Genomic DNA, 25,137 nt, shown 5'->3' on the forward strand with positions numbered 1-25,137 from the left:
TGAATGTTGTTTGCCGTCGCTTGGAGATACTCAAATTATGTATTTTATTTTGCCTAATTAGATAATTATTCTTAATTATTGATTAACCTCTGGATTAATCTAGTTAGGCGAAAAGAGTCAATGAGAACATTTTAGAGTGACATGAAAAACTGCCGATAAAGTTTCTGTTAATCAATACGTACTACATAAAGGTGTTTTTCTGAGCGCGAAAGCACCCCGCGAATACACGCAAAGTTCCTTGAGTGGCCATTCGCGCGGCAATATTGCGTGTATTTCTGCGGGCTTCTTTCACCCTCGGGAAAACACTTTTATGTAACAGATATTCAGTAACAGAAAGCTGTATTGGGAGTTTTTCATGTTGCTCTACAATTTTCTCATTGACACTTCTCACCTAATTATACTTTTTGATAAGCTGGTTTCTGATTTAAGACTAATTATTTAGTTTGGCAGAAATAAAAGCATACTTTGAGTATCTCCAAGCCATCGCAAACAACATTAACTTGGTTCTGTCCAGCTTCGTTGCATACGCATATTGCTAAGCTCTGGCTAAAGTTAGCTGGGACAGCCTGTATATATATTTTTCTAGTCTGCCGACAGCTTTCTTCGTCCAAAAAATGCAATAACCATTTTCTAATTTAAAGTGAAAATAGTGGATTTATTGTACTAAACAGTTTCACGCATAATAAGTCACTTATAATTCGTACGTGTTGGTTCCAAATAGTCTTGATGTTCAGTTTGATTCACGTTATGGCATTTATTTTTCCAGCAGTGCATCAGTGTTTCACGTTCATGCCGAAAAGGAATGCATCATTTCCAATAGCTTCATTTCCAATAGCTTTCCTGCATTCGCCAGTGGAACCAGCAGTGTTACCTCTTCTAGTATACGAATGAGAGCACATATCTTCTCAGTCATGAGCTCACTAATACTTCACCTGTGGGCATGCATTGTAGTTAGATAGACATCAATTTTATTGAGAATAGCAAGAGTCTGTGTCGCTGTTCAGACTGTTCCTGCAGTCTGAACAGCGACATAGACTCCATAGAGGCGCGCACCCTAACTGGTGCTCCCCGATCGTTCTTCCTTGCTGTCGCCGTGAGCCAATTGTGCTTGTGACTTTCCTCTGCCGTGATTTTCACAACTTCTTTCACGAAATAATTAAGTGCTTTATTTTTGGTTGCGACGCTTTGCCTAACAAATTCATAATACGAGAGCAAGGACTTTTAGTGGAAACTAGATCAATTTGCATGAATTAGGTTTGCTGACTACGCATTATGGCGCCGTTATCCTTTTCCATCCCACTGAATAAAAGACGTTAGCACCGATTAAAAGTTGACGTTTATTCGTCAAAAATGGTATTCGTACGAATAATGGGAGCTCTAAAAAACATTTCCCAACGCCTTGACTGGAAGTTGGAATTGACTATGCCTATGCAGGTGAATTATACAAACATCACTAGAACTAAATGCTTGAAGCGTTAAACGCGAAGCGTTACGTTTCGTATTTCTTAGTGCAAACTACTCGACTTGAACTTCTATTTGAAGCAGGTTATCAACAGCGTCTCAGTGTTGTCCGTATGATGAAATCCGTCAGGATGTATCATGTGCACCGAGTCACAAAGTGTGTGGGGCCTGCACATATTGTGTAATGAACATAACAGCAGCAGCAGTGCGCTTTGTTCACCGTTTGGTCCTTATCGGCCCCGCCAAATAGATCCTGTTCCTAATTTTTGAAGAAATGGTGGCGGTGCCTAAGGAGAATTTCACCAGTTCGCTTCAGAAAGCAGCAGCGTCTAGAGAACGTATCACTGGCTCGAATTTTCGTGTCATTCCTTTTTGCTATTTTTGGTCAAGGCGCGCCTTTCTAGAAGCCGTAGTACTTCCAGCATTAGAGTCTTTAGTTCAGTCGACGGCCATTCGCAAAAAAAAAAAAGAAAACTAGGCGTCGCGGACCGAAGGAGCAATTGGGAGCATGTGTGCGCGGCGTTACTATAGTAACTGTTCGCAAAGTGTTCTGCCAGGGTGTGAGAACGGCCACTGCTGTGAAGAGTTTCGTTCGTTTCTTTTATTTGCTCTCACTGCAACTAGTCAACAATACCGGTCAACTTACAAATTTTTCTCTCTTACTCCTCACTATATTTTTTGCCTCGCTGACTTTAATTTAATTCTCTATAAATATTTACCCCTTGATAATTATGTAATACAAGCGATGCACATTTATAAAGGAATCTTAGCATCCTCCTTAATTATCTCATGACCAGGTATTCACTTTCGTTCAAGCAGCAGGTCATCATGCAATGTTATTGATTTCAAGGTGGTCGACGTCATACATGCAGTGCTTCGCCTGCAGCCTAATTATGTCCGATTCAGCATGCTAAAAAGGAAAGAGCAAGAATACAGAAAAAGCACTTGAGAAAGTGCGCTTTTTACCAACATAGCTTGTAAATATTGCTGCTAACAAATTGCATGTTATGTATGGTTTATCAACAACAACAGTACTCAGTCATCCCGCCACGCACTTTATTAACGTGTCTGCGGCTATTTCAGATCATCCATCAGCCCCTTGAACCTGTCTATGGCTGGCTTGTAAATTTCCTCAAAATAAGGCTGCTCACGCTTGACACGGTCGTAGTAGCTTGCGAGCTTGGGAAACTTCGAAGGGTTGACAATGTTGTTCTGAAATGTAAAGGAATCAGACATTAAATAACTTGTCAGATCAACTGTATAGGCAGAGAAAGTTCGCAACTGACACAGAAAGCTCGCAGGCGCTGGTAACAATATCAAGTACATTACAAACACGGCCAGACAAAGGCAAAGCAAACTATTTGTGGCGTAAAAGAGCTGCAGGCAGGAAAATACATCGTGCTGTGTCGGCTGAATCTCCTGTATTTCTTTAGCTACGCGATGAAATGACAATGCAGGCTGAATTGCTAAACAAGGTGGCATTGCCGTTTCATCGACTACAAGCTGGAAGTATCTAGGGCAATAGCAGGCACCTAATACAAGCGTTTCAGCTATTAAACTGCAAAGGCTTAGGAGTGAGGATCAACGGCAAATAACTCAACAACCTTCTGTTTGCAGATGACATTGTCCTGCTCAGCAACACAGGAAATTAGTTACAACAAATGATTGAGGCCCTTAACAGAGAACGTGTAAAAGTGAGGTTGAAGATTGTTAGGCGGAAAACAAAGATAATGATCAATTGCCTGATAAGGAGACCAGAGTTCAGAGTCACCAGTCCACCTCTAGAGTCTGTGATGGAGTACGTTTACCAAAGACAACAGGTAAACTCACAGGGAGCTCTGATCATGAGAAGGACATCTACAGTAGAATAAAAATGGGTTGGAGTTCATACGGCAGACTTTATCAGATCATGACTGGGAGCTTATCACTCTCTTTGAAAAGAAAGATGTATAATCACTACATTCTACCGGTGCTAACATATGGGGTGGAAAGTTGAAGGCTGACGAAGAAGCTGGAGAACAAGTTAAGGACCACCCAAGAAGCGGTGGAAGGAAGACTGTTAGCGTAACATAATTAGACTGGAAGAGAGCGGTATGGATGAGAGAACAAAGGGGTATAGCCGATATTGTAATTGACTGTAAGGGGGAAAAATGGAGTTGGGCAGGCGATATATTCCTTTGGTTAGATAACCGATGGACATTAGTTACAGAATGGGTGCCAAGAGAGCGGAAGCGCAGTCGAAGACGGTCGAAAACTGCGCGGGGTGATGAAATTGGGAAATTCGCCGGCACAACTTGAAATCGGTTGCCCAGGACAGGGGTAATTGGATCTCGCCGGGAGATGCCTGCTTCCTGCAGTGGACATAAAATAGGCTGATGCAGATGACGGTGACGATAATGATGGGAATGGTGGATGCAGATTTTGCTTCCTCTTGATCTTAAGCCTTAGAGAAAACGCAGGCGTCAAACAACAACCCAACTGTTGAGATTGTGGCCTACGGCACAGACCAAACCCATTGTTCGGGAAAAAGTTTAGCATAGGTTTTACGGCATAAATGGGTTTTCTCTAGGTATTTCCCTGACAACAATTTCAAAGGAAATACGTCATCACGCGAGATGGCTTAATGAAGGACCAGTGTTGCCAGAAGCGTTGCATTGGAACTGCATAAAGGTCACGAAATTCTCCTCGCCCTGTTAACGTGCTGCGAATTGCAAGTCGTAAAATGTACGCCTCCTTTGAATAGTGCCAGGACACAAATATACGCATGGATGATGTGAACTATGTTGATTTGCATGCTGGTGTTCTCTTGGATCGTCCTGCATTTGTAAACTCACAATATAAAGCTAAACGCGGAATTTCAGCTGTCATCATTCGTTGCAAGTATATTACCAAGTAAAAACCTAATACACACTGCTAGTAAGTTCCCTCTTGTTCCTAACCGACACGGCCCCTACAAAAACATGAAACATGTAGATTAGATTAGTTTGCTATAGCATTAAAAATTGCCTACATTATCTAAAATTTACTACCAAGCTGTAACGACAATTTTAGCGATATTCCAAGTAAGTTCGCGTAAATTTTCGACTTTTATCTCACTGTAGCGATATGTTTCAAAGAGTGTGGTAATACTGCACAAGATGGCACACAAATATTGAGTTCGCGTATGAGTGTAACTATCCGTACTGCCCTTTCAGATGTGTGGGTCACGAGCTGCCTTTTCTACAAACTGAAACAAGAAAAGAACAAACGCTACCTAAATATATTTACTGGAACAAAGGCTATAGGTCTTCATGCGCATTTATTCTTTTATGAAACCGAATTTATCCATTTCACTCCTCCTGCCGTGCCTAAGCAAGTAGCCGGTTTTGGTTCTTTCCTGTCGCTAGTTTTTGGGAACTGAAGAGACGCGCTTGTCGCCGAACGCTCATTCCATCTCCCAAGTACCTTGCAGCATTGCTGAAGGCGCAAGGCGTATATACAAGTAATATGCTTACGCACTGGCATATAGTTCCGGGCGTTACTGTCTGATTATTGCCGGGGCTAGATAGCTTACTTTTTGTTAGTAAACGCCAAATAGGCCCGAGTAGACGATGCGGCGGGGGCGAACATTTACTTAGCGCGTTCGCCTTTACTACTCTCAAAGGAGGTTGCAATGAACTGCCCAGAAAGCATGTAGGAGAATCAAAGCTCCGCTGTTGCATTCATGTAAACGCAACTTAGGGTTACATCACCAGGGCATATTGAACGCAGATCCACCCACCGTGGAGTGAGTACCGACAGGATGGCAAGCAAACGTTGAGCAGATGACGCCGCGTACGTTAACACACCTTGATTAGATTTCACCCTTCCTATAGGCTAAGAAGTCCTGCAGCCCAAATAGCTCTGCAAGAACACACTGAGAATATAGCTGTGTAAGACGCATGTGCTGTTGCATGAGAGCTTTGTGGTGACTCGCATGTGAGATGCTGCGCTTCTCGCGTTTTTCGACCTCCAAACATTTTTTTGGCCTTCTTATCCGTGCTCTCGAAATTTTCTCTTCTTCCGCGACTAATAAATTTTTATTCCAATTACTTCCGACGTGATTCTTCACTAATTTCAGTGTTTCTATGACATTCAGCCAAGGAAACTTCTACTGCAGCTGCAACAGACGCCGTGAAAACCTACGCTTGTTCAGAAGAGGAAGTATTGGTTCTTCTTTTCGTGGAGGGATAACCAATCCAAGAACATTACCACTGTATATTCAGAAGAAGGATGACATAGAAGTTCAGAACAAGGTTCGGCTCAAAAGCTGGTTGTGCAATAGACGCCAGACATTTAAACTTGATGCCAAGAGCAATTTCTCGTTGAAAATACGGTTGGTATGCAGACCTGCATTTTTTTAGCAGTTTGATGCACTTACATTGTTCAGAAATGCACACAGTCAACAAATTTAACAGCAAGTTCTGGCAGTAAAGAACAAACACAGTATGGATCCATACGAAAGCCGCACTGTCATTTTGGTCCTTTAAATATTAAGCGAACTCCAGAAATTTTAGGAAATTTCCGGGAAAAAATTCTGAAATCTCTATACTATGGATGCGCCTGTTCTTTAAAACCTGGCTCCTTTAAATCAAATCGAGACATAGCAAAACTATGAACTACAGTAAAAGAACGCCTAAAGCTGGAAACGTTGGCTAGCCATTCTGAGGCACCTTATCCCTGATTACAATCTGTATAACAAAGCTGCCAAATGTATGCGGGATTGCAACTGGCACACTGGCACACGTAAGCTTGTATGTATATATATATATGTGTATATATATATATATATATATATATATATATATATATATATATATATATATATATATATATATATATATATATATATATATATATATATATTATGTCGCAGCCATTACATATATCTAATGTGTAATCGTTGATACCCAGAAATGTATATGTATACCTCAATTTTTCTGTTTACATGTCGATTACGACAGACGATTGTAATATCTATACTTACCGCTCATTTTTAAACTCGGAGAGTTGATGCCACAATTCCTCAATGTTCTTTTATATGTTGAGCATTGTAAAAAAGCTACTGATTACGTAAAACTGTAATACGTCACTCACATTTACAAGAACTGATTATCTCTAGCCCATGAAAGGCCTTTCAAACTTCGAGTCGTTAGTTGCCAACGTAAATCATTTCTGTATTAGCAGCTTTATAAGAAGGGGCTCCAGAGATTGCGTCCTTGAAGCGCTCGCTATTCGAACGTCCGACAGGCGAAAATAAGGGCCGACTATGTTTACCAGCAAGTGCGAATTTGCAATTGAGGTGCTCCAGAGACGGCGAAGCATTACCTCGAGTGCTACAGGGAGGCGTCCGGCCAGTGCCATGTCGGCGATGGTGAAGGTGTCGCCAGCCGCGAACTTGCCGTCACCGATCAGGTGTTCCAGCGCTCTGACGATATTCTCTTCCAATGCCGCAATCTCTTCGGCCGTCGGCTTGGTCTTCCGACTGATTAAAGGACGCTGCACGAAAAAAAAGTCGCAGTTTCGCCCGCGAAGCGAAGCATCGATGGCGAGATCAAATTAGTGCACAGCTATAAGAAGTAAGAAAGTATATTATCGGCCATATAAACTCGGATACGCTCACTTACTATCTGAATTAACGAGCATATGGTGCGAGCGCGCGAGCAAACATGAACAGATCATATTGAAGGAGCGCGCACACTCGCTGTTAAAATGCTGGTGTAAGCAACGTGGTAGCAGCAGCGAGCGAAGTGATCTTCGTTCGGTCTACTGCTTAAACGCAGGAGCGGCGAGAACATATCGCGCACAAAGGAATCACTCTTCGGCAGATCAGTTTCAAAATACGGCGCGCGCGACCATGCCCCCACCCCTCTCTTTCACTGTGCCTTCCCGCTTCCCATCATACATGGCGCGCGAGATTGAGCAGCACTCATCAGTTCCCCTGATGAAAGGTGCAGTTGCTACCGTTGCCAGAAGGCCGCTCCCTTCTACCTACCTCTCATCCCCCATGGCCTTTCGTACGAAGGGAAAGAGCGCGTTTGCTTTCTGTTTTCTTCGTTCGCGCTAGCCAGATTGAGCCGCGGCCGGCGGCCCACCCCTCGCATGCTTTCACTCGCATACCGCATACGACGCGCGGCGGCAGTGTCATATACCTTGGACTTCATACGGAACATCACGGTGACGGCGACGGCAAAATTGCGCTTGGAGCATCCATATTGGCACTCGTCCCTGTTTGTCTTTATCGGGTGGCCGCGTTTCAGCATCTAACAAATGCTATCGCTCAGCGCAGGCCGCGCCGGCATGCATCGGGTTTCTCGAATGTTACCTATTGTTCTATACGCTGTCTGTTGTGATCAAACCTTACGTAATGTGATTTCATGTATGCGCGACGCGAATTGTATAGTACTTTCTTGAAGATACGCGGGCACCAGCAATTGCTCTGGACATTTCGATGACTCATGTATGAGAGCAGACGTGCTTGACCCGCAGATCAAATTTTCTACGATCGCCAACTGTGTTCGTCACTGTCATTCTCTGATTGTAGCATGCTTTTGATGGCGCATGTTCTTCCAATAAAACGCTGGTTTCGTCAATCACGGTTTAGCTTCTTTTTTTACCACCACTATTATGTGACCATGTAACTACTGCTGTCACAATAACAATGAATACTCCTTACGCTTTATTTACAAGAAATTATGATATGGGCGTGGGAACAGAGCGCCGGCTGTCGTAAGCGCCACGAGACAGAAACATTGGATACTCGCGCTCGTAGAAACCACTGTGTATTATTCCTTAAGTAAGATGACTTTGCATCATTTATGGCTAACTTCCTTCGGAGTACAGTGATATTGAAATTGAGGATGTGCTTCTGACGCATTTCCTGCCCATTTAAAGAAGACACATCGTGAGGAGCTTGGCTTCTGCTTCACTTGTCGAACCGACAAATCGGCCTTCCCTCCGGCGTCACTGTCTTTCGCGAGCAAGCGCCCGCAGTCGCTCGATTCGTGTCAAGTGTTCGGCGTCCACCGCAAGAAAGATCTGCTTTTTGTTGGTAGGGTATATTCATGGAGGCCCCGGTGCCTTCTCTTGACTAGTTTAGGTATTAGGCTCGGTGCTGTGGTGCCCTTTCTAGATTAGTTTCGGTATAAGCCTGGGTGCGTGACGCCCAACGACATTGGACGGACGCATCCTGGGCACCTAAAGTGCACCGAAATTAGGAGCGGGCGTCTGTCGTCTGTAGCGGCGGAATGGCACCAAAATTCGCACTGCCGTTGGCTACGGCACGGCGTCACGAGCACGCCTCGGCGGTGTTCCAATTCCAATGACGCGACGCCACATCAAAAGCAAGCCTCGACGGAGCAGAGCTGGCGAAAGCGGACGCCTACTGCCGCGATTGCGCGCCGGGTGGCGTATTTACAATTGCTGGCAGGTACAGCTGAGCGTGGCACTTGTGGAAACGTCGGTCATTTGCGCGCATGCGCAAGTAACAGCGGGGATTAATGAGAAAGTGTGGGGACTTTTTCCTATTGAATATATGACTCTGCCTAGGCACTACGGAGGAGTTTCTAGGCCGTGTTGTATGCGCTTGTCCCTTGGTGTGTCGACAGAAGTCGCTGGGCGTGGTAGTGCTGAATTTATCGTCGCAAGTTGGCGGCTCGACGTAATTAAATTTATTAAATCGTGTTTTTCACTTATTCAAACAGCACGTCATTTTTTCGCCTGATTAGCGGCGCCTCCAGGACACCAAAACAGCAACGGAGACACCAAGGCTAGAACCCGGTCTGGTCCGTGGATTGGGGCTCGCCGAGGCCTGCGCGTGCCATAGGTGTATAAGATCGGCTGTTCGCTATGGCGGACAGCCAATTTTTTATGCGAACACCCCCTGGCACGCTTCGACCTCCGTGGCCCCAACCTACAAGCCACCCTGCTTCCCGCTTTGATCACCCCGCTACCCCTTGAGACCCCTAGAGATCCTGCGGCGCCCGCTTTATTATAACCCCAGGTGCGCTTCTGAGGCTTCCGTTTCCCGGTTACATGTGCCCTCATGAAGCAGTGCTTGTAAAAAATGCAATTTATCGTCACGACGAAAGAATCGACCCGCGACTTATACAACACCAGTCAGAACTTTGCCCCTTCAGACACAGCGATCGCCAAATGGGGCGTCCATGCCCACTGTCTCACTGTGCGGGCAGCCAGCGGTGGAGCGTAAACAAAGTCGACCACACTCCGCAATGCCGGCATGCCTAGGGGACAAACGCAAACAACACGAGTTAAGAAACCTCCTCCCTGATGCCTAAGCAGAGTCACATGTTCAAGGAGCAAAGGCTCCCAGATTTTCTCTGTCGCAACGGCTCTTACTCGCGCCTGCACAGAAACGTCGAGCGCCGCGAGAAACGCCACGCCCCGCTGTACTTACTAGCAATTGTAGAAATGCCGCCGGGTGTTGCCTGAGGGGAGTGGGCATTGCCGCGACACCAAGTCACCCTCTCTCTCGCTCTCAAAAGCCGGCGCGTCGTCCGTGTCTCTCACCCGTCTAGCTGCAACGCGCCTGCCAGCCTCGGTGGCTGCTACAGCTTCCTCGGTCTCACGTCGCGCAAGACGTCAGTGGCAGGTTGCGTTGGCACAGCAGGCTGCTGCTGCTGCTGGATGGTACGGGCAACACGTGCCGTTCTTGTACCTTACTCACAGCGCATAACCTTAAGGACAGCTCAGCGACGTTCAACTGCACATTAATTATTTAGCTTTCATAACTCATGAGAACTACTTAGGCGTCCTGAGGTTCGCCTGAAAGAACTGACAGGCGTGTATCGTGTTGTAACTCATACTGAACGCGATAGCACACGACGCCCACGGTGGTGAAGTGGAAAGACGTCTTTCTTTCTTCTCTGACTTTCTCTTTTTACCATTTCGTTTCAGCTCACAGCTGTAATATAGATAAGTTGCCAATCTGCGCTGGCTTCGTTTATGCTTAAGGTTTATAAGGAAGCTTACAGACTGAAATACCTGCCCGCTACGTCCTCTAATAGGCAAACCGTACATATTCGAAAAGCAGGGACGCAACTAAATTGCAGAAAGTTGAGAGCTATCGTCCCATATCATTCTGCAATGCGCGTTATAATATGTTCCTGAAGGTATTGGCTAACCGTCTTAAAACCGTAATTCACTCAATCGTGGGCAACCATCAAACGTGTAACATTACAGTAAATTCAATCCAGAAAAATACCCACGTTGCGTGGTCTGGGATCACATGTGTAGCAGGAAGCATAGGTCAGGTCACAACAGTGCACGTTGATTTGGCAAATGAATTTGACAATGCATACCACTACTTCTTGCTCCGTGTATTACAGCGCATAGACACTCAATCTCCCTTCCTAAAGGTATCAGCACCTGTTATGATAATGTCTCGTGCTAATAATGGATGCCTCTCCAAACAGATATTCCTCAAAGCGTCGCTAATAAGGTCAGGCATTGTAGCAGCTTTTATTGACATTGTACTTGGAGCCGCTGTTTGCGCGAAATTGGTAAGCTTCACACTGCATTCCGATGAGTGCACGGGCCTGTGCGGGCGACCTCGCCTTTTTCTGTACTGATATGAACTGTGTAGAGACTGCCCTTGCCATAACGCACAATTTTTGTGCAGTTAGCGGTGCAGCCTTAACTTCGAAAATGCTAAAAAATTTTGTTTTAACTTTCCTATGTGATACCGAATCACTTTCCAGGTAGTCAGTCGAAGCAATAGTTCAAGTACCTACGCGTACCCATCTCTTAATATTTTATCAGTAAACATCGCGAACTGCACATCGAAATATGCGGAAGTATGCACATCATGAGACTAACAGATGACAGGGGAATCAGTTGTGCCACATTGAGCTGAGCTGAAGCTTGCAATATGTTCCTGGCAGCTACATTTATGTCCTGCAAGTGCTACAATGCTCACTGCTTAGGTTGTAAGCTTTCCATCTCGTGTTGGCTAGTTCTGCCGGGGCACGTGTTGAAGCCGCGCGGCATGATAACCCTCTTTTTCCTCTTCAAAGCGGCGGACTCGGCCTGGTTCACCTCTTTGTTAGGCGACTTGTCTTCCAGTAATTCTATTTTCCTTATGTTATTGATACGTTTTTAGGAGAAATGTTAGTTTTTTATGCAGCTACCTGTTTCATCGCCTGCCAGAGATATGCCAATGAATCCTTGGGGTTTCTTAAAGGGGGATTTAGAACGTTTATATGTGCTAAAGGCACCCTTTTAGGTATGGTTTAAATTTCCACTGCCTCGCTCAAAAAATTGCGGCTGAACGTGTACACACATTGTTCCATGTACCATTTTACTGTTTACTGTGCTTACAGTTCATTTACCTAGATGTACTCAAGCGAGTCCGGCTAATCATCATTGCTTGAGGTGTCGGAACCTTATTCTTAAAATTCAACAGACAATCTTTCCTGTCGAGACTTTTTGAAGAAAATGGGGTGTTTCGTCCCTTCGTGTATAACAGTCTTTTGCGCCTGTGCGCTGAGACCAGTGATCACTGTTCTGTGCCTTGAAGGGATGGTGCTAGGGATTCCAACGAGGCTTTGGAATATCGCGGATTATGACGGCAACAAGCCTTCGGTTGAAGTACGTTGCAATGAGGTAAGTCGCATGGTGATCACCGGGAAATAGGTTCGTGTGTTTGATGCCGTGCAGGTCCACGGTATTCCCAAGTCTCATTTGAATCCACAGCAAATCATTCTCCTTGGCAATAAAGGTGTACGATGCCATTCTTGCTTTTCAACGCCTTGTGTAAGTCTCATCCTGGCAAAAGGGCCGACAATTCAAGGCGGAATCGCTGCTTTTGGGTAATTGAAATTCAATACCTTTCGGAAGCAGTAAGCTCCTCCGATATTAGGTGTTCTTTAGCGGTTCGCAGACCATGGCAGGCTACGACAAACTTCAATATTCATGCTGAAACCCTTAGCACCCGCAACCAGCTACTGTGTCTTGACAAGAGGAAGAGAGCGTGAACCAATGAAGCTCAGCCATAGAGCGTAACGGTGTATACTTCTTAGTGCTCGTCTTGTGCAACAGGCAGACTGGAAGCCGAGTGTTTGGGACATTCTTCACGTCTGGCTAAGCAAGCCGCTTCTCACCTCAAAATTACCCTGCCGTTGATAGACCAGACAGAAGTGCCCCGAGGAACTAGGCCATCTCGGTTTTCTTTTAGTAACAGTGGTTACATTGAGAAGAGTCCATGCAATCTAGAATTTCTGTGACCCTGTTTATGAAGAACTGTTGCCATCTTTGAATGACACCTCGGATCCAACTAAGAGCCACCGTTGAATCGGTCCAAAAATAGCATTTTAAAGAATGGATTGCCTGAGTGACATCTATGTACTTCGCAAGTCAGGCACCCATTAAAGCTTTGCTAACTGGTAAAGCCGTGGAAGTGATAGCTGCTTTAGTGAAGCAACTCGAGCTTTCGCCATGAGCAGTTTACACATGCTATTTCGTGGCTGTGCCTCAGGTAAGCAACAGTACCATAAGCTCCGTTGCTTGCGTCCGTAAAATCGTTGATTTCACATGAGCGCAAGGTACTAGTTAGTAAAGAAAGCCTGGACACTCACGGGGTCCTAATATCAGGCACTTATTTGAATCACGTGGCCCCCCACTTTCTTAAAAATTTGGTCGGAATCTCGCAACCCTTATCGTGTCCTATTTGCCAAATGCTCTGAAAGCGAACCTTGGCGCGCAACAGAACTGGAGCTTCAAGACATCGAGGGTCGAACACCAGAGCGGAGGTCCGCAAGATGGACCGTTTCGTTCCCTGAACTCCTTGAAAGCATTCAATAACCGAATAGACGTTTAAACTTAAGTTGTCTGATCTGAAGTTCAACAGTACTCTGACTATCTTCGTTTGCTCCTGCTGTTTTCTGGGTCGTTTCATGTTAGTGTAGTTAGTCGCCCACGTTTGCAACTTTATTCCAGCCTCTGCGAATATTTCTGTAATGTGGTCGCATAGTTCACAGGAGGCCTGGGCAGTAGGAACGCTGGTGACCATGTCAATCACATAAAAGCAGCTCGCAAACTTCTGAGCTACTCGACGGTGGTTTCCGGATACGCGCTGAGTAAAAAGGGGCTTGCCGTCGTACCTAAGGGCACGCGGCTCATGCGATAATCGCAAACCTGATGCATGTCATATATTCCTACTGGCGTTTTTTTTAAACTGAAGGAATCTCAGGGCGGGTCCCTGACGCACGATTTGATTACAATCTGCGGGAACACTTTGAGGACGTCAGCAACTACTTTGAACTGGTGCAGGCGAAAGTGCAGCAACACCTTCAACATATTCTTGCTGAGGTTAGGGCCTTCTTCCAGGTGGCTTTTCACCAAAGTCATGCCAGTGCCTTGGGACGACGCAGCAAAGATACCATTTCCTGACTACTTCACGTTGGGGCATATAGTTCTTCGTGGTAGCCGCATCCTCCATGGCGCGAATTGGTTCTACGTGGCCATCCTTAAGATACTGCCTGACTGCTGCATCAAAACTAAGCAGAACGTCTTCTTTCTCAAATAACTGATGAAGGAAGAAGTGAAACTATTTGATAGCTACCGCACCATTGTCGTGAAGGACTGCTTGCAAGACCTAAGCACGTTTAGCGCCCACTTTCGAACACATTGAGGACACGTGTCTTCCTTGATACTTCGAGCAGCTCACCTTACGTCAATAGCCCTTTGCTCGGTGTCCCATGGCTGTACACCTGAAACAGCAGCCAGCCGTCGAAAGCAGAAGCTTCGTCTCGTCGTTATCAATCGGTGCGTCACAATCCTACGTTGAGCGTATAATTTGGAAAGAGACACGCGTCTCCTCTTTCGTCATCGCGCACATCATAGCCATAGTTGCTTTTGGGGCATAAAGCCCTACAAAACTAACTATCCTTGTTATTGAGGACTGTGCTGATGCCGACAAAAGCTAGAGAAGATGTTTTTCTTCACCTTATCAATTGTTGCGTTACAACCATGCGCTGAATGTTCCTTCTGGCAAAAAACGCACGCCTCCTCCTTCGTCATGGTGAGCATCATATTTGTGGTTGCTTTTGCGCCATAACACCCTATATAACTAAGTATCTTTCTTCATGGCATTGTTATTGGGGACAACAGATGATGGCGTTGGCTGCCTCTTACGGCTGCCGGAAGGCTACTGTTCACTGGTGTACGAAAAATGTTGCTTTTAGGTCGTCTGCTCAATGTACTCAACCTCGAGGCGGGGGTGTTTGATGAGTTGTTAAAGTTCTTGTTCCGAGCTCGGCTGGTAAGTCGCATTTGATGCCTCCAGTAGAATCCATCGGCAATATTCAACGAGTATGCCTTGTGGAATTGGTTTCGTCAGCACCTCGCACAGCATTGCGGCGCAACCCACACATTGGGCAAATGAATGCGCTTCCTAAATATGCCTATTCAATTTATTGGGCCCATTAGTTAGCCTAAACATCCTTTTGTGGTGTACAGGCATTGACGTACAGACACGAGAAACCACTCTTAGGGGTGCCATTTTCCTTTGTATGAAACATCGTATACAGTGACAAAAAATGCAGAGTTTGTATACTTCTCAAGACAAAAATAAAGCAATAAGAGCTAAAATGAAAATCATCAACATTCATTTTTGCATCTACGTGAAACAAATATACTGCACAACAACAACCATTTTACTAATAACAGTCATTATTAAAATCAATTCTCACGCGGCCGCTAATGTAACAGCAAACTATACGAACCCTGGTTAGTCAAGCGTCGATGTTCGTTATCAAAACATCTATCAATGTTTCGGACTGAGCAGTGACCCGAGTAGGTTCCTCGATTGCATTGGAGCAACCGTTAGAAAGCAGAAATACCTAAAGGCTATCCAGGCGACTCTTTTCACATAGTAGCTACGTGTGGAAGTCGCTCCACAAAATAGTGTTACGTTTATTGTCATTAACAAATTGGAAGAAGCGGTCTAAGCACCCGAGGTAGCATTTGCATTCACCACTAAGAGGCCTGTAGTAAAATGCGTGCGGTTGCATATCATACTCAATATTTTGCTGAAATTGTTTGCAAAGGTAAAGTGGAGTGCCATTCATGTTTTACAGCTGATTTTATCAGTAAGGTAGACCACCTGCTTATGGAGTTTATTCTCCCGAAACTGCCCTGCTACTAGAGGCATTGTCCCTGCTAGCAGTCGCATTAGCAGCTCGCGCTTCTGTAAAATTATTACTCCTTACCTCTCAAAAATGTATTCGACGGAAGAACTTCGATACAAAAGTATTCGACTTATCTTGATGAAACTACAAAGAGATCACGAACAGAATATTTTAAAATCTGATGGTTATGCACAAAAAGCAGGTGAAAACTCAGTACTCACGAAGGTGTCTATCGTTGCATTGTGGATTGTAGTGACAACTGCAGAGAGAATTTGGTCTATGCGAGTGCGAGTCTTGATGCTTGCCGGGTAGAGCTCCGACTCGGGGGCGTACTTGCGGAGCAAGTAGTAGACGATGGCATTGCTGTATAGAAATAAGAACATAACGGTCGTTATGTGCAAACCAATTTTGTTTAAACATGAAGCAAGTTAGCCTTAGCTCGAACGCCAATGTATTGCATGAAAACTTCAGGGTCGGATATTTCTAAAATGATGCTACTCTTACCATTGCCGCTAAGCAAATTTGACATCTTTATTCATTGGCTTTTGTTTAGAAGATATTGCGCGGACCATGCAGTTATAATAAATGATTTTAGCAGAACGCATCTCGTGATGAGCGTCGACCTCAAAGCGATTAGCAGTGAAGCAAGGTAGTGACACACGGTACTTCCGCCGCTGAGGCGTATGAGCTGCGTATGCAGCCAGGTCCTCTCTCACGCTTCCCGTTGGACAGGTTGCGCCATCTAGCAGCACAGCCATGAAGTACATACCTGGTGTGTATGTGTATAGGCATATTCATACAATCACGTGCGAATGCCTCTGACGTGGTTTTGATTAGCGAGACGAATTTTTTTGTGATTGGCACGTACCCTAAGCATCAAAGAGGTTAATTAAAAAGCGGCATATTATCAGCAGCACCAGCGTGTGACCACGTTTGTTACAGGAAGGATGCTTCTGCCAGCGACATGCAATTGTTCCTGTCTTGAGGTAGCTGATTTAATAATGCGCCTGGTAATTTCTTAATTTCATCACCCGATATATTTAATTTGCTGGCCTCCTCGGCTGCGCATTAGTTTGAACGGCACCCATTCTGTCAATCTAATCGTCTATGGATTATCTGCCCTATGCGTTACAAATCCTGCCCAGCTCCATTTGTTTGCCTTGATGTGAACTACAATATTCGCTATCCCCGTTTGCTCTGTGATCAACAACGTTGTCTTTTTTTCTTACACCGTTACGACTAAGATTTTTCGTTCCATTGCTATTTGCCCCAATAGGTTAGCAGCGGTAAATTAAATAATTGCACACTTTTCCTTTCAGCGACACTGGTAAACTCGTGGTCCGAATTTGGTAATGCTTTCCGTATGCACTAAAGCTCATTTTTCGTCTGCTGTAAATTTTCTTTTCATCATCAGGATCCCATCTGACTAATTTACTCAGATAAATGTACTCCTGCACGGAAATTACAGGCTGACTGGTGATCATGAATTCTTGTTGCCTTATGAGTCTGTCGAATATAACGTTTGTGTTCTGCATATTAATCTTCTCGAAATATTAGTAATCCATAAAAATGAAGACGCTAAAGAAATGAATTGTAGGCCCATAAGCTTGCTCTAAGTACTGTATAAGATATTCACCAAGATAATTTCCAATACATTCTGGATAACATGTCTTCAGCCAACCAAGAGAACAGGTTTGCCTAAAGTAGGGATGTTGAACATTAGATCGCGTTCGGGTAATCAACCAGGTAAGCGAGAAATCTGCGCAGTACAATCAAGTTCTCCGTATGTCTTTCAAGATTACAAATACGCGTTTGATTCCACATAGATACCAGCAGTCATGGAGGCATTGCCTAATCGAGGAGTACAGAAGGTACACCTGAATATCTCTGGAAATATCTACAAAGATTCTACAGCTATCTAGCTTTCCAATAAGGAGAGTAGAAAATTACTTATCAAAAGAGGGGTCCTGGGAAGTAGACCCAATTTGTCCAATACTGTTGGCAACAGGCTCACATTCCGGCTATCACACTCAAGTATCAGGTTCTAGGAACCCGTTTGACTGAGCATAGCAGGCATAATCCCTCTATATAAGACAATGTGCTCAGTGAACCAACTTCGCTTGGGTCGAGGACTGGCTAGAGATGGACATAGATAGATAGAGCAATAGATATGGGGAAGTGCGTGAAATTCCCAAGAATAATATCATTTTCATTCACCCACACATATATTTTATTTACTCATGGAAGGTAATACCGTTGTTTTATAAACGCACTAATGCTTTATAAAAGAGGGAAAGAGGTGCTACGAGGCAATCGAAAGGAAGCCTCTTATATATGGCTTAGAAAACTTTGAAGATTTTAAAAAAGGAAAAATACTTAATTTCTCCATCGACTAACCATGCATCCAGCAGACTAAGTTGAATCGGCATTTCCCGTCATGAATTAATCATGTTCGTAAACAGCTTCCCAGTTGGTGCGAACACCTTAGGCACTATTTCGAGGCGGTAGAATTGTCGAGGTGGATCAGAGCCACCAACAACGAATTCCGGATTTTCTTTTCAACATGGTTTTTCCCACGCGATTCAAACAAAATAGAGAAACATTGCCAGGCGGCCATGGCATATTTCAAAATATGCTAAAGAAATGTTCTAAAATGCCTAATAATTAGTAACACTTGGTGGTCTCACATTTTTAAAAATTAACGCACTCCTTCTCCTGTACGTGATGCACCCCTCGATGCTGACTAAAGCACACGTAGTTGAAATTTTGACAAGCCGCCAGGACCAGGCTAGACCATGAAGTAGGTTCTATGCAGCCTATACAATATCCACAAGTAGTATTCTCTTCACATCCTGCCTATTTTCTTCAGTTCATTTGAACGTTTCTTTTTCTCTTCTTTGCTTCGCTGCTGATACCGCTTGCAGTGCCCTTGAGTCTAGAGCCTGTGCTTCTCATCGCGCGCGGTATGCATGTGAACATACCCTTGTCCATTATTGAGTCTCCAAAATATACCCTTGTACACATGCGATTGCTTGACAATCAATACGAACACCGTACACCATTCGTTTTGTTCAGCCAGTTTTGTGGCAAAAAAAAAACTGATATTTTTTACCCATTTGCTTGTTGTCCTTTAAATAGTTTCGCGCGGCGAATATGCCTCGTGAGCGGAAACAGCAATATGTCCTGAATGAAACTGCGGCACAGAAAATGTCGACCCCATTTACTTGGAAGTCACTGCCGAAAACACCTTAGCAATGAAAGCTTATGCCGCATATAGTGATGCTAAATCACGTTAAGCTTGTAGGCAACAATGACGTAGATGCTGGAACATCGCTTAGATCTAGTAGTATATCTCTAATTACGTAGATCTGTCTTAGTTTGTTAGACTCCAGATGAAAAGAAATCAACATGGAACCAACATATTGATTCAAGCTTTACCTTTCATAGACAATGAAACCTTCATCATCTATCGCAGGAACTTTGTGGAAAGGATTGACCTGGAATACGAACAAAATAAGTGTGCGCCCACACGATTATCCCAACGTCCTTCACAAAACGCATGCATCAAAGTATTTAGTCACGTACAAACTTCGTAAAGAAACCATTCATAATAATTATCTATCTCGTCGGCAATGCTTTTTGCAGGCGTGTGCAAAGTGTGCGGCAGATCAATAAGCTATGTTTCACAGTATTTGTGAATTGTTCCAAGTGTTTAGAAAAACATTCCTCGAGCGCCAGCGCTCTGCTGTTCTTTTTATAGGCCGCGCCTAGAAGAAACCATCAATGAAGTCATTGAGATATTCCACTGAGAAAACTGCAACGTGCCTAAGTACAGGAGCACCCGGACCCTAGAGAAATACATGATCTGCAAACACTTGAGGATAATGTCTACACATCACCGAATTCATAAGGCGTACACTCTATTCCAACAATGTGTGCATTGAAGGGTTCTTAGTCCTGAACCTATTGCCAGAAAGCCTGCAGAACGTATGTAATGCCAACTTCTACCACGACCAGTATAGTGGCCACACTAATACCTTACGTGGTTGACTTTCTTCAGCAGTTGCTTGCTCCAGAGCACACAAAAAGAACATATTTCACCCCAAAAATATTGTGTGCCTAAGTTCGAGCTTATTGGAAAAAAAAAGCTAATGCAATACAATGTGAAGAACTGGCGAAGAAAATCTTAGAAATTTCGTTTCGCTTGTCTCAGCTTGCAGTACAAAAATTCAGATGCAGCAGATCGGCAAGGAAAAAAAACTTTGTGCGAACTAACCATATACGGACAACACGCAATTTGTTAACCTCTAACTACGCATAGCTCTGTCATTGCGGCAGACCTTGAGGTATTCATCGCTGAGGTGCTCCTTGTTGGCAGCGTCCAAATTCTTCAGCTTCAACTCAATGCCCAAATGCTTGGCGAGTGCGCGCACTAAGTTGCCGGGTGGACTCCCATTTATGTTGTACAGAGTAATGGTCATGACTTGAATCAAGGGTTTGTGCGACGCTCCTTCCGCGACACTCCGACAGTGAATGGTGCGAGCGAACGATGGCGAAGGATATTTAAAGGCAACAAACTCAGGCATGCAGCCAGCGCCACACCTGAATGTCTTTTCTTATGACAACATTGAAAACGGCGCACGTGTACAGCAGAGGTCGAACAATGGCGGAGCGGGCGTTCACGCGCAACAGTGCTCGCAAAATGTGCAGGTGCTTAGGGCGGAAACGTGGCAATATATATATATATATATATATATATATATATATATATATATATATATATATATATATATATATACACATATATATATATATATATATATATATATATTTATATTTATATATATATATATATATATATATATATATATATATATATATATATATATATATATATATATATAAACAAGAAGTAAAAGTGAGCATAGGCCTCTGCGCGTGCAGAGGAAACGCGAAGCATTGAACCCTAGCAAGAAATAAAGATATTGCTTTGTAGTACGGTTTGGTCCTGCTCACAGGCAACGCTTTGCAGGCTCAAATCCGGCAGCATTTCATCAGAAAAGCGGCCTTACGGTTTCGGAAAGATAATAATTGCTGGAACTCCATGATATGATTAAGAAAAAGTGGGCTTCTCGTCTTGTTTCTTCTCGTTCATTACAGAATCGGATCTTGAGTCCGGCAGTATTGATGCCTTCAGGTAGCATGTATGGGTTTATTGACCAGTTGCCTTATCTCAAAAAGTCCATCTACTTGTGACGCCGGCGCCGTCACAAGCGTCTTAGGGTTGACCCCGAGGCTTACAAACTTCGGTGGCACATCGTCGGTGCGTTACAGCTGTGGTGCCTCAGGACACATTGCTCGTTTTTGTCGCAGGCGGCGACAGACAACAACATATGGCCCACCACCAGCTTGGCCTAATTTTAACGTGACAGTTATGACGACCATTGGCCGAAAGGCCCTTATACTGCAAACACTACAGGCGCACCATCCCTGAATAGCTTCCGTTAATATAGTAGAAAGAGTGGCTTGCCAGCTTCAGACCGCAGCATGACGACCATAACCAGTCACCAACGCCATTCAGCGTCACCACGGCGACGTGCTGCGTCACCACTGCCGTCGGGAAACTAGCCGGCGAGGCCAATGGCGGTAAGGCCGCCGGACAGTCTGCGTCTTTGCGAAATACTACTCCTCTGCCTGCTATGATGGTGAAGAACAAAGTGCCTCTGTTAATTGGTAGCATACCTGGAACAGCAATAGTGCATACTGGTGCTACCGTTTCCGCCATGAGTGTGACTTTCAAAGAGAGGCTGGGTCGGAAATTTATGTTCCCGTGGAATGATGGTGTGACGTTTTGTGGTATCAGTGGATATCGAGTGCCTAGTTCCGGTCAGTATTTGTGTTACAAGTGTTTTATTCGCAGGAGATCTTAAAAAAGAATTTCTCGTACTACCGCGGTGCGCTCATAACGTGATTCTCGGGATTGACTTTCTTCAGGAATGCGGTGCATCTGTTAACTGTGGCACCGGCGAAATTACGTTTAATAGCTCATTTCTCGCCATCCTTACCAGAGAAAAACTATTGTGTTGTTTCGAACGATTCGCTGCTACTTCCTTGGTTGCTGTCAAACATCCCTGTCAATTTCGCTGCTGCAGAACTTTCATCGTTTGACGCGCAAGTCCAGCCACTTCTGTCTAGCTGCGCAAAGAAAGATGTACTTATACCACGCTCTCTCGTGAGAGTAGTGATTGGCACCTCAAATTTTTTGGTTTTCAAATATTCTTGCGAACCTGCTGTTCTCCCGCGTTAAATGAAGCTCGCTGAATTTGACGAGATTACTAACAGCTCCATTACAGTTCTAAGCGAGGAGGAGCAGTCTCATACTAGCGATCCCGACCGAAGCACTTCTGGAGAGCCGATCCTACGAATGACCAACGAGGAGCTGCCCTCACATGAGCGCCACGCTCTCGCACAAGTTTTGTGGGCTCATCTTTCTGTGTTCGATTTCACACAAGGCGACAAGCAGGCTTCACTCTCGCGTTCTTGTGCTCGCCACAGAATTGACACCGGATCTGCATATCCCATTCGGCAAAAGCCTTACCCCATTTCTTAAACAGAGAGGACACTTATCGTGGAACAGGTGAAAGACATGCTACAGAAAAGTGTTGGTCAAGAGTCCTCTAGTCCGTGGGCAGCACCAGTAATCTTAGTAAAGAAGAAGGATGCATCGTGGCGGTTCTGCGTTCATTGCAGAAAACTGAACGCGGTCACCAAAAAAGTGTGTCCGCTTCCTAGAATTGATGATGTCATCGATTGCCTACCTTCCGCTGCCTACTTTACATCACTGGATTTGTGATCGGGATATTGGCAGATACCCACGCACCCAGTCGATAAGGAGAAAACGGCCTTCGTGACAACAGACGATCTTTATGAATTTAACATTATACCGTTCGGTCGTTGTAACGCGCCAGAAACATCCGAACGGTTCATGGACACTATCCTCCGAGGACTTCAATGGGAAATTTGTTTGTGCTGCCTCGATGATGGGATGATTTTTGGCCGCACATTCAGTGAGCATAACAGCCGTCTCACTCTTGTTCTGGGTTGTGTCAAAGAAGCCGGCTCGATCTGAAATTCCAAGAAATGTCGTTTCGGAGAAACCGAGACGACAGTACTTTGGCATCTGGTCGACGAAAACGGTGCGAGGCCAGATCCACGGAACATTGAGGTAGTCAGCTCCTTCCAAGCACCGAAGTCAGTGCGGGAGTTGAGGAGTTTCTTGGTCCTGTGCTCGTATTTTCGCCACTTCGTCCCAAGATTCGCCTACATGGTGTACCCCCTAACATGTTTTCTCCAAAAAGTCGTCCATTTCAACTGGACCGCGGCTTGCGACGACGCGTTTCGCCAGCTAAAATTTCCACTAACGTCAGGGCCCATATTGCGTCACTTCGATGCATCCTCACCTACGGAAGTGCACGATGATGCCAGTAGCATTGGCATCGGTGCCGTACTCGTGCAACGTCATCAAGGAGCTGAACCCGTTGTGGCCTATGCTAGTCACTCTTTGACTAAGGCGGAACGCATTAATTTATTTATTTATTTATTTATTTATTTTATCTATTTATTATTACCATCAGGGCTTACAAGAAGCATTATAAAGGGGAGGGGCTTTAGGATATCAGTACATATAAAATAAATACAAGGTGAAGTGAAGAACAGTTATACCGCAAATAAAATACAGCAACAACAGGTAAATGACCACAAAAGTAACAAAGCAAAAATAAACACTTAGAAATCAAGTAACAAAAATAGAAAAACGAAAACACGCAATAATAGTAATGAAAGAAAAAATAGCAATAGTTGACAACGCGGTAGTGACGCACTTTTGAAGTAGGCTTATAATTCGTTTGATAGTGCTCTGCGAAAACGGTCTGTATCTGTGATAGCGACTAGTGATGCAGGCAGGTGGTTCCACTCAAGATATGTTCTCGGCAAGAACGAGTATGAGTAGGTAACTGTGCGCTGCGCAGGTACATGAACTTTGAAGCGATAATCAATACGTGCAGAGACTTAAGATACTGGTGTAATGTACAGGGAATTGAGCTTGTGGTTATGATAGTAGATATTGTGAAAAAGGGAGAGACGAGGTAATGTTCTTCGGGAAGAGAGAAGGGGAATGCCAAGAGAAAGTTTCATGTTAGTAACGCTAGAAGTACGGTGATAATTGTTAAGAATGAAACGGACCGATCGATTTTGCACACTTTCAAGGATATTTATTAGAGTAGCATGCCCAGGGTCCCATTCCAAGCATGCGTATACGAGGTTAGGTCTGAGATAAGTGACGTGTAGTTGTTGTTTTAGCTTTGGTGGAGCTAAAGAAAAGTTACGTCTGAGATAGCCAAGCATGTGGTTAGCTCTCGACGTGATGTATTCGATGTGCCTTTTGCATGAAATATTGTTAGCAATATGCACGCCGAGATATTTGTAAAAAAGTACTGGGTCAAGGGGAGTATCATTAAGTATGTAGGCGAGGCAAGCTGACTGGTTACGGGAAATTCTCATTGTTTTGCGTTTAGAAGTGCTTAGTTCCATTAGCCAAAGCTTTCACAATGCTGCAGTGTTATTGAGATCATCCTGGAGTGTTAAAATATCGTTAGTGATTTCAATCTTGCGGTATATAAAACAGTCGTTAGCAAATAGACAAATGGAATTCGCAATTTGGTTAGGAAGATCATTGATATAAATTAAGAAAAGTAAGGGTGCTAAAACAGAGCCTTGAGGTACCCCTGAACCGACCGGAACTTCAGGAGAATCATGATCATTAATGCTTACATATTGTGTACGGTTAGAAAGAAACTGTCGAATCTAGTTGAAGACCAGGGGAGCTATATTTAGCTGGCCGAGTTTACTAGGAGTAAGCGGTGGTTAACTCTGTCGAAGGCTTTTGCAAAATCTAAAAAATATACAGTCTACTATAAAGCCGGCGTCTAGAAAAGTATGGAGGTCGCTACAAAATGTTATTAACTGCGTTTCGTATGAGAAGGACTTACAGAACTCATGTTGATTGTTATGAAAAAACCGGTTTGATTCCAAGAAGTTGACAAGATGAGAGAAAATTATGTGTTCAAATATTTTACATGGTACTGATGTCAAGGAAATAGGTCTGTAGTTGTATGGTTTATGGGTGTCGCCGGACTTGTGAAGTGGAATCACCTTTCCTTTTTTCCTGTCTCTTGGCAAGGAGCTATTGTTCAGAGATTTTGTAAAAATCAAATTTAATATAATGGAACTATATTCGGTAGTACCCTGCAAGAATTTGGACGTAATGCTATCAATACCGCACGAAGAGGATCTTTTTAGATTGTTAGTAATAGAGCTGATACCAGATTAGTCGACTAAAATCGGTTCCATTGGAAAGAAACTAGGTGCTATGAATGGTGGAAAGCTGCTAGAGTGAGTGCGGCAAAATGAATGGGTGAAAGGGATGTTAAGTGTAGACGCGCAATAACGGCTT

At 44.2% G+C, this 25,137-nt stretch overlaps 1 protein-coding gene across 1 annotated transcript; it reads right to left on the minus strand.

Annotated features, from left to right (window-relative positions):
* Positions 1 to 2,535: 2,535 nt before the first annotated feature.
* On the minus strand, positions 2,536 to 20,107 carry LOC142574745 (glutathione S-transferase 4-like). The gene is made up of 6 exons (XM_075683765.1): positions 19,967 to 20,107; positions 19,065 to 19,123; positions 15,870 to 15,989; positions 7,179 to 7,305; positions 6,808 to 6,978; positions 2,536 to 2,673 (listed from the first exon to the last, which is right to left on the minus strand). The coding sequence occupies exons 1-6, from the start codon at positions 20,105 to 20,107 to the stop codon at positions 2,536 to 2,538; spliced, it is 756 nt and encodes a 251-aa protein (XP_075539880.1).
* Positions 20,108 to 25,137: the final 5,030 nt, after the last annotated feature.

This window comes from Dermacentor variabilis, chromosome 3 (genome assembly GCF_050947875.1).
Source record: "Dermacentor variabilis isolate Ectoservices chromosome 3, ASM5094787v1, whole genome shotgun sequence".
NCBI lineage: Eukaryota > Metazoa > Arthropoda > Arachnida > Ixodida > Ixodidae > Dermacentor > Dermacentor variabilis.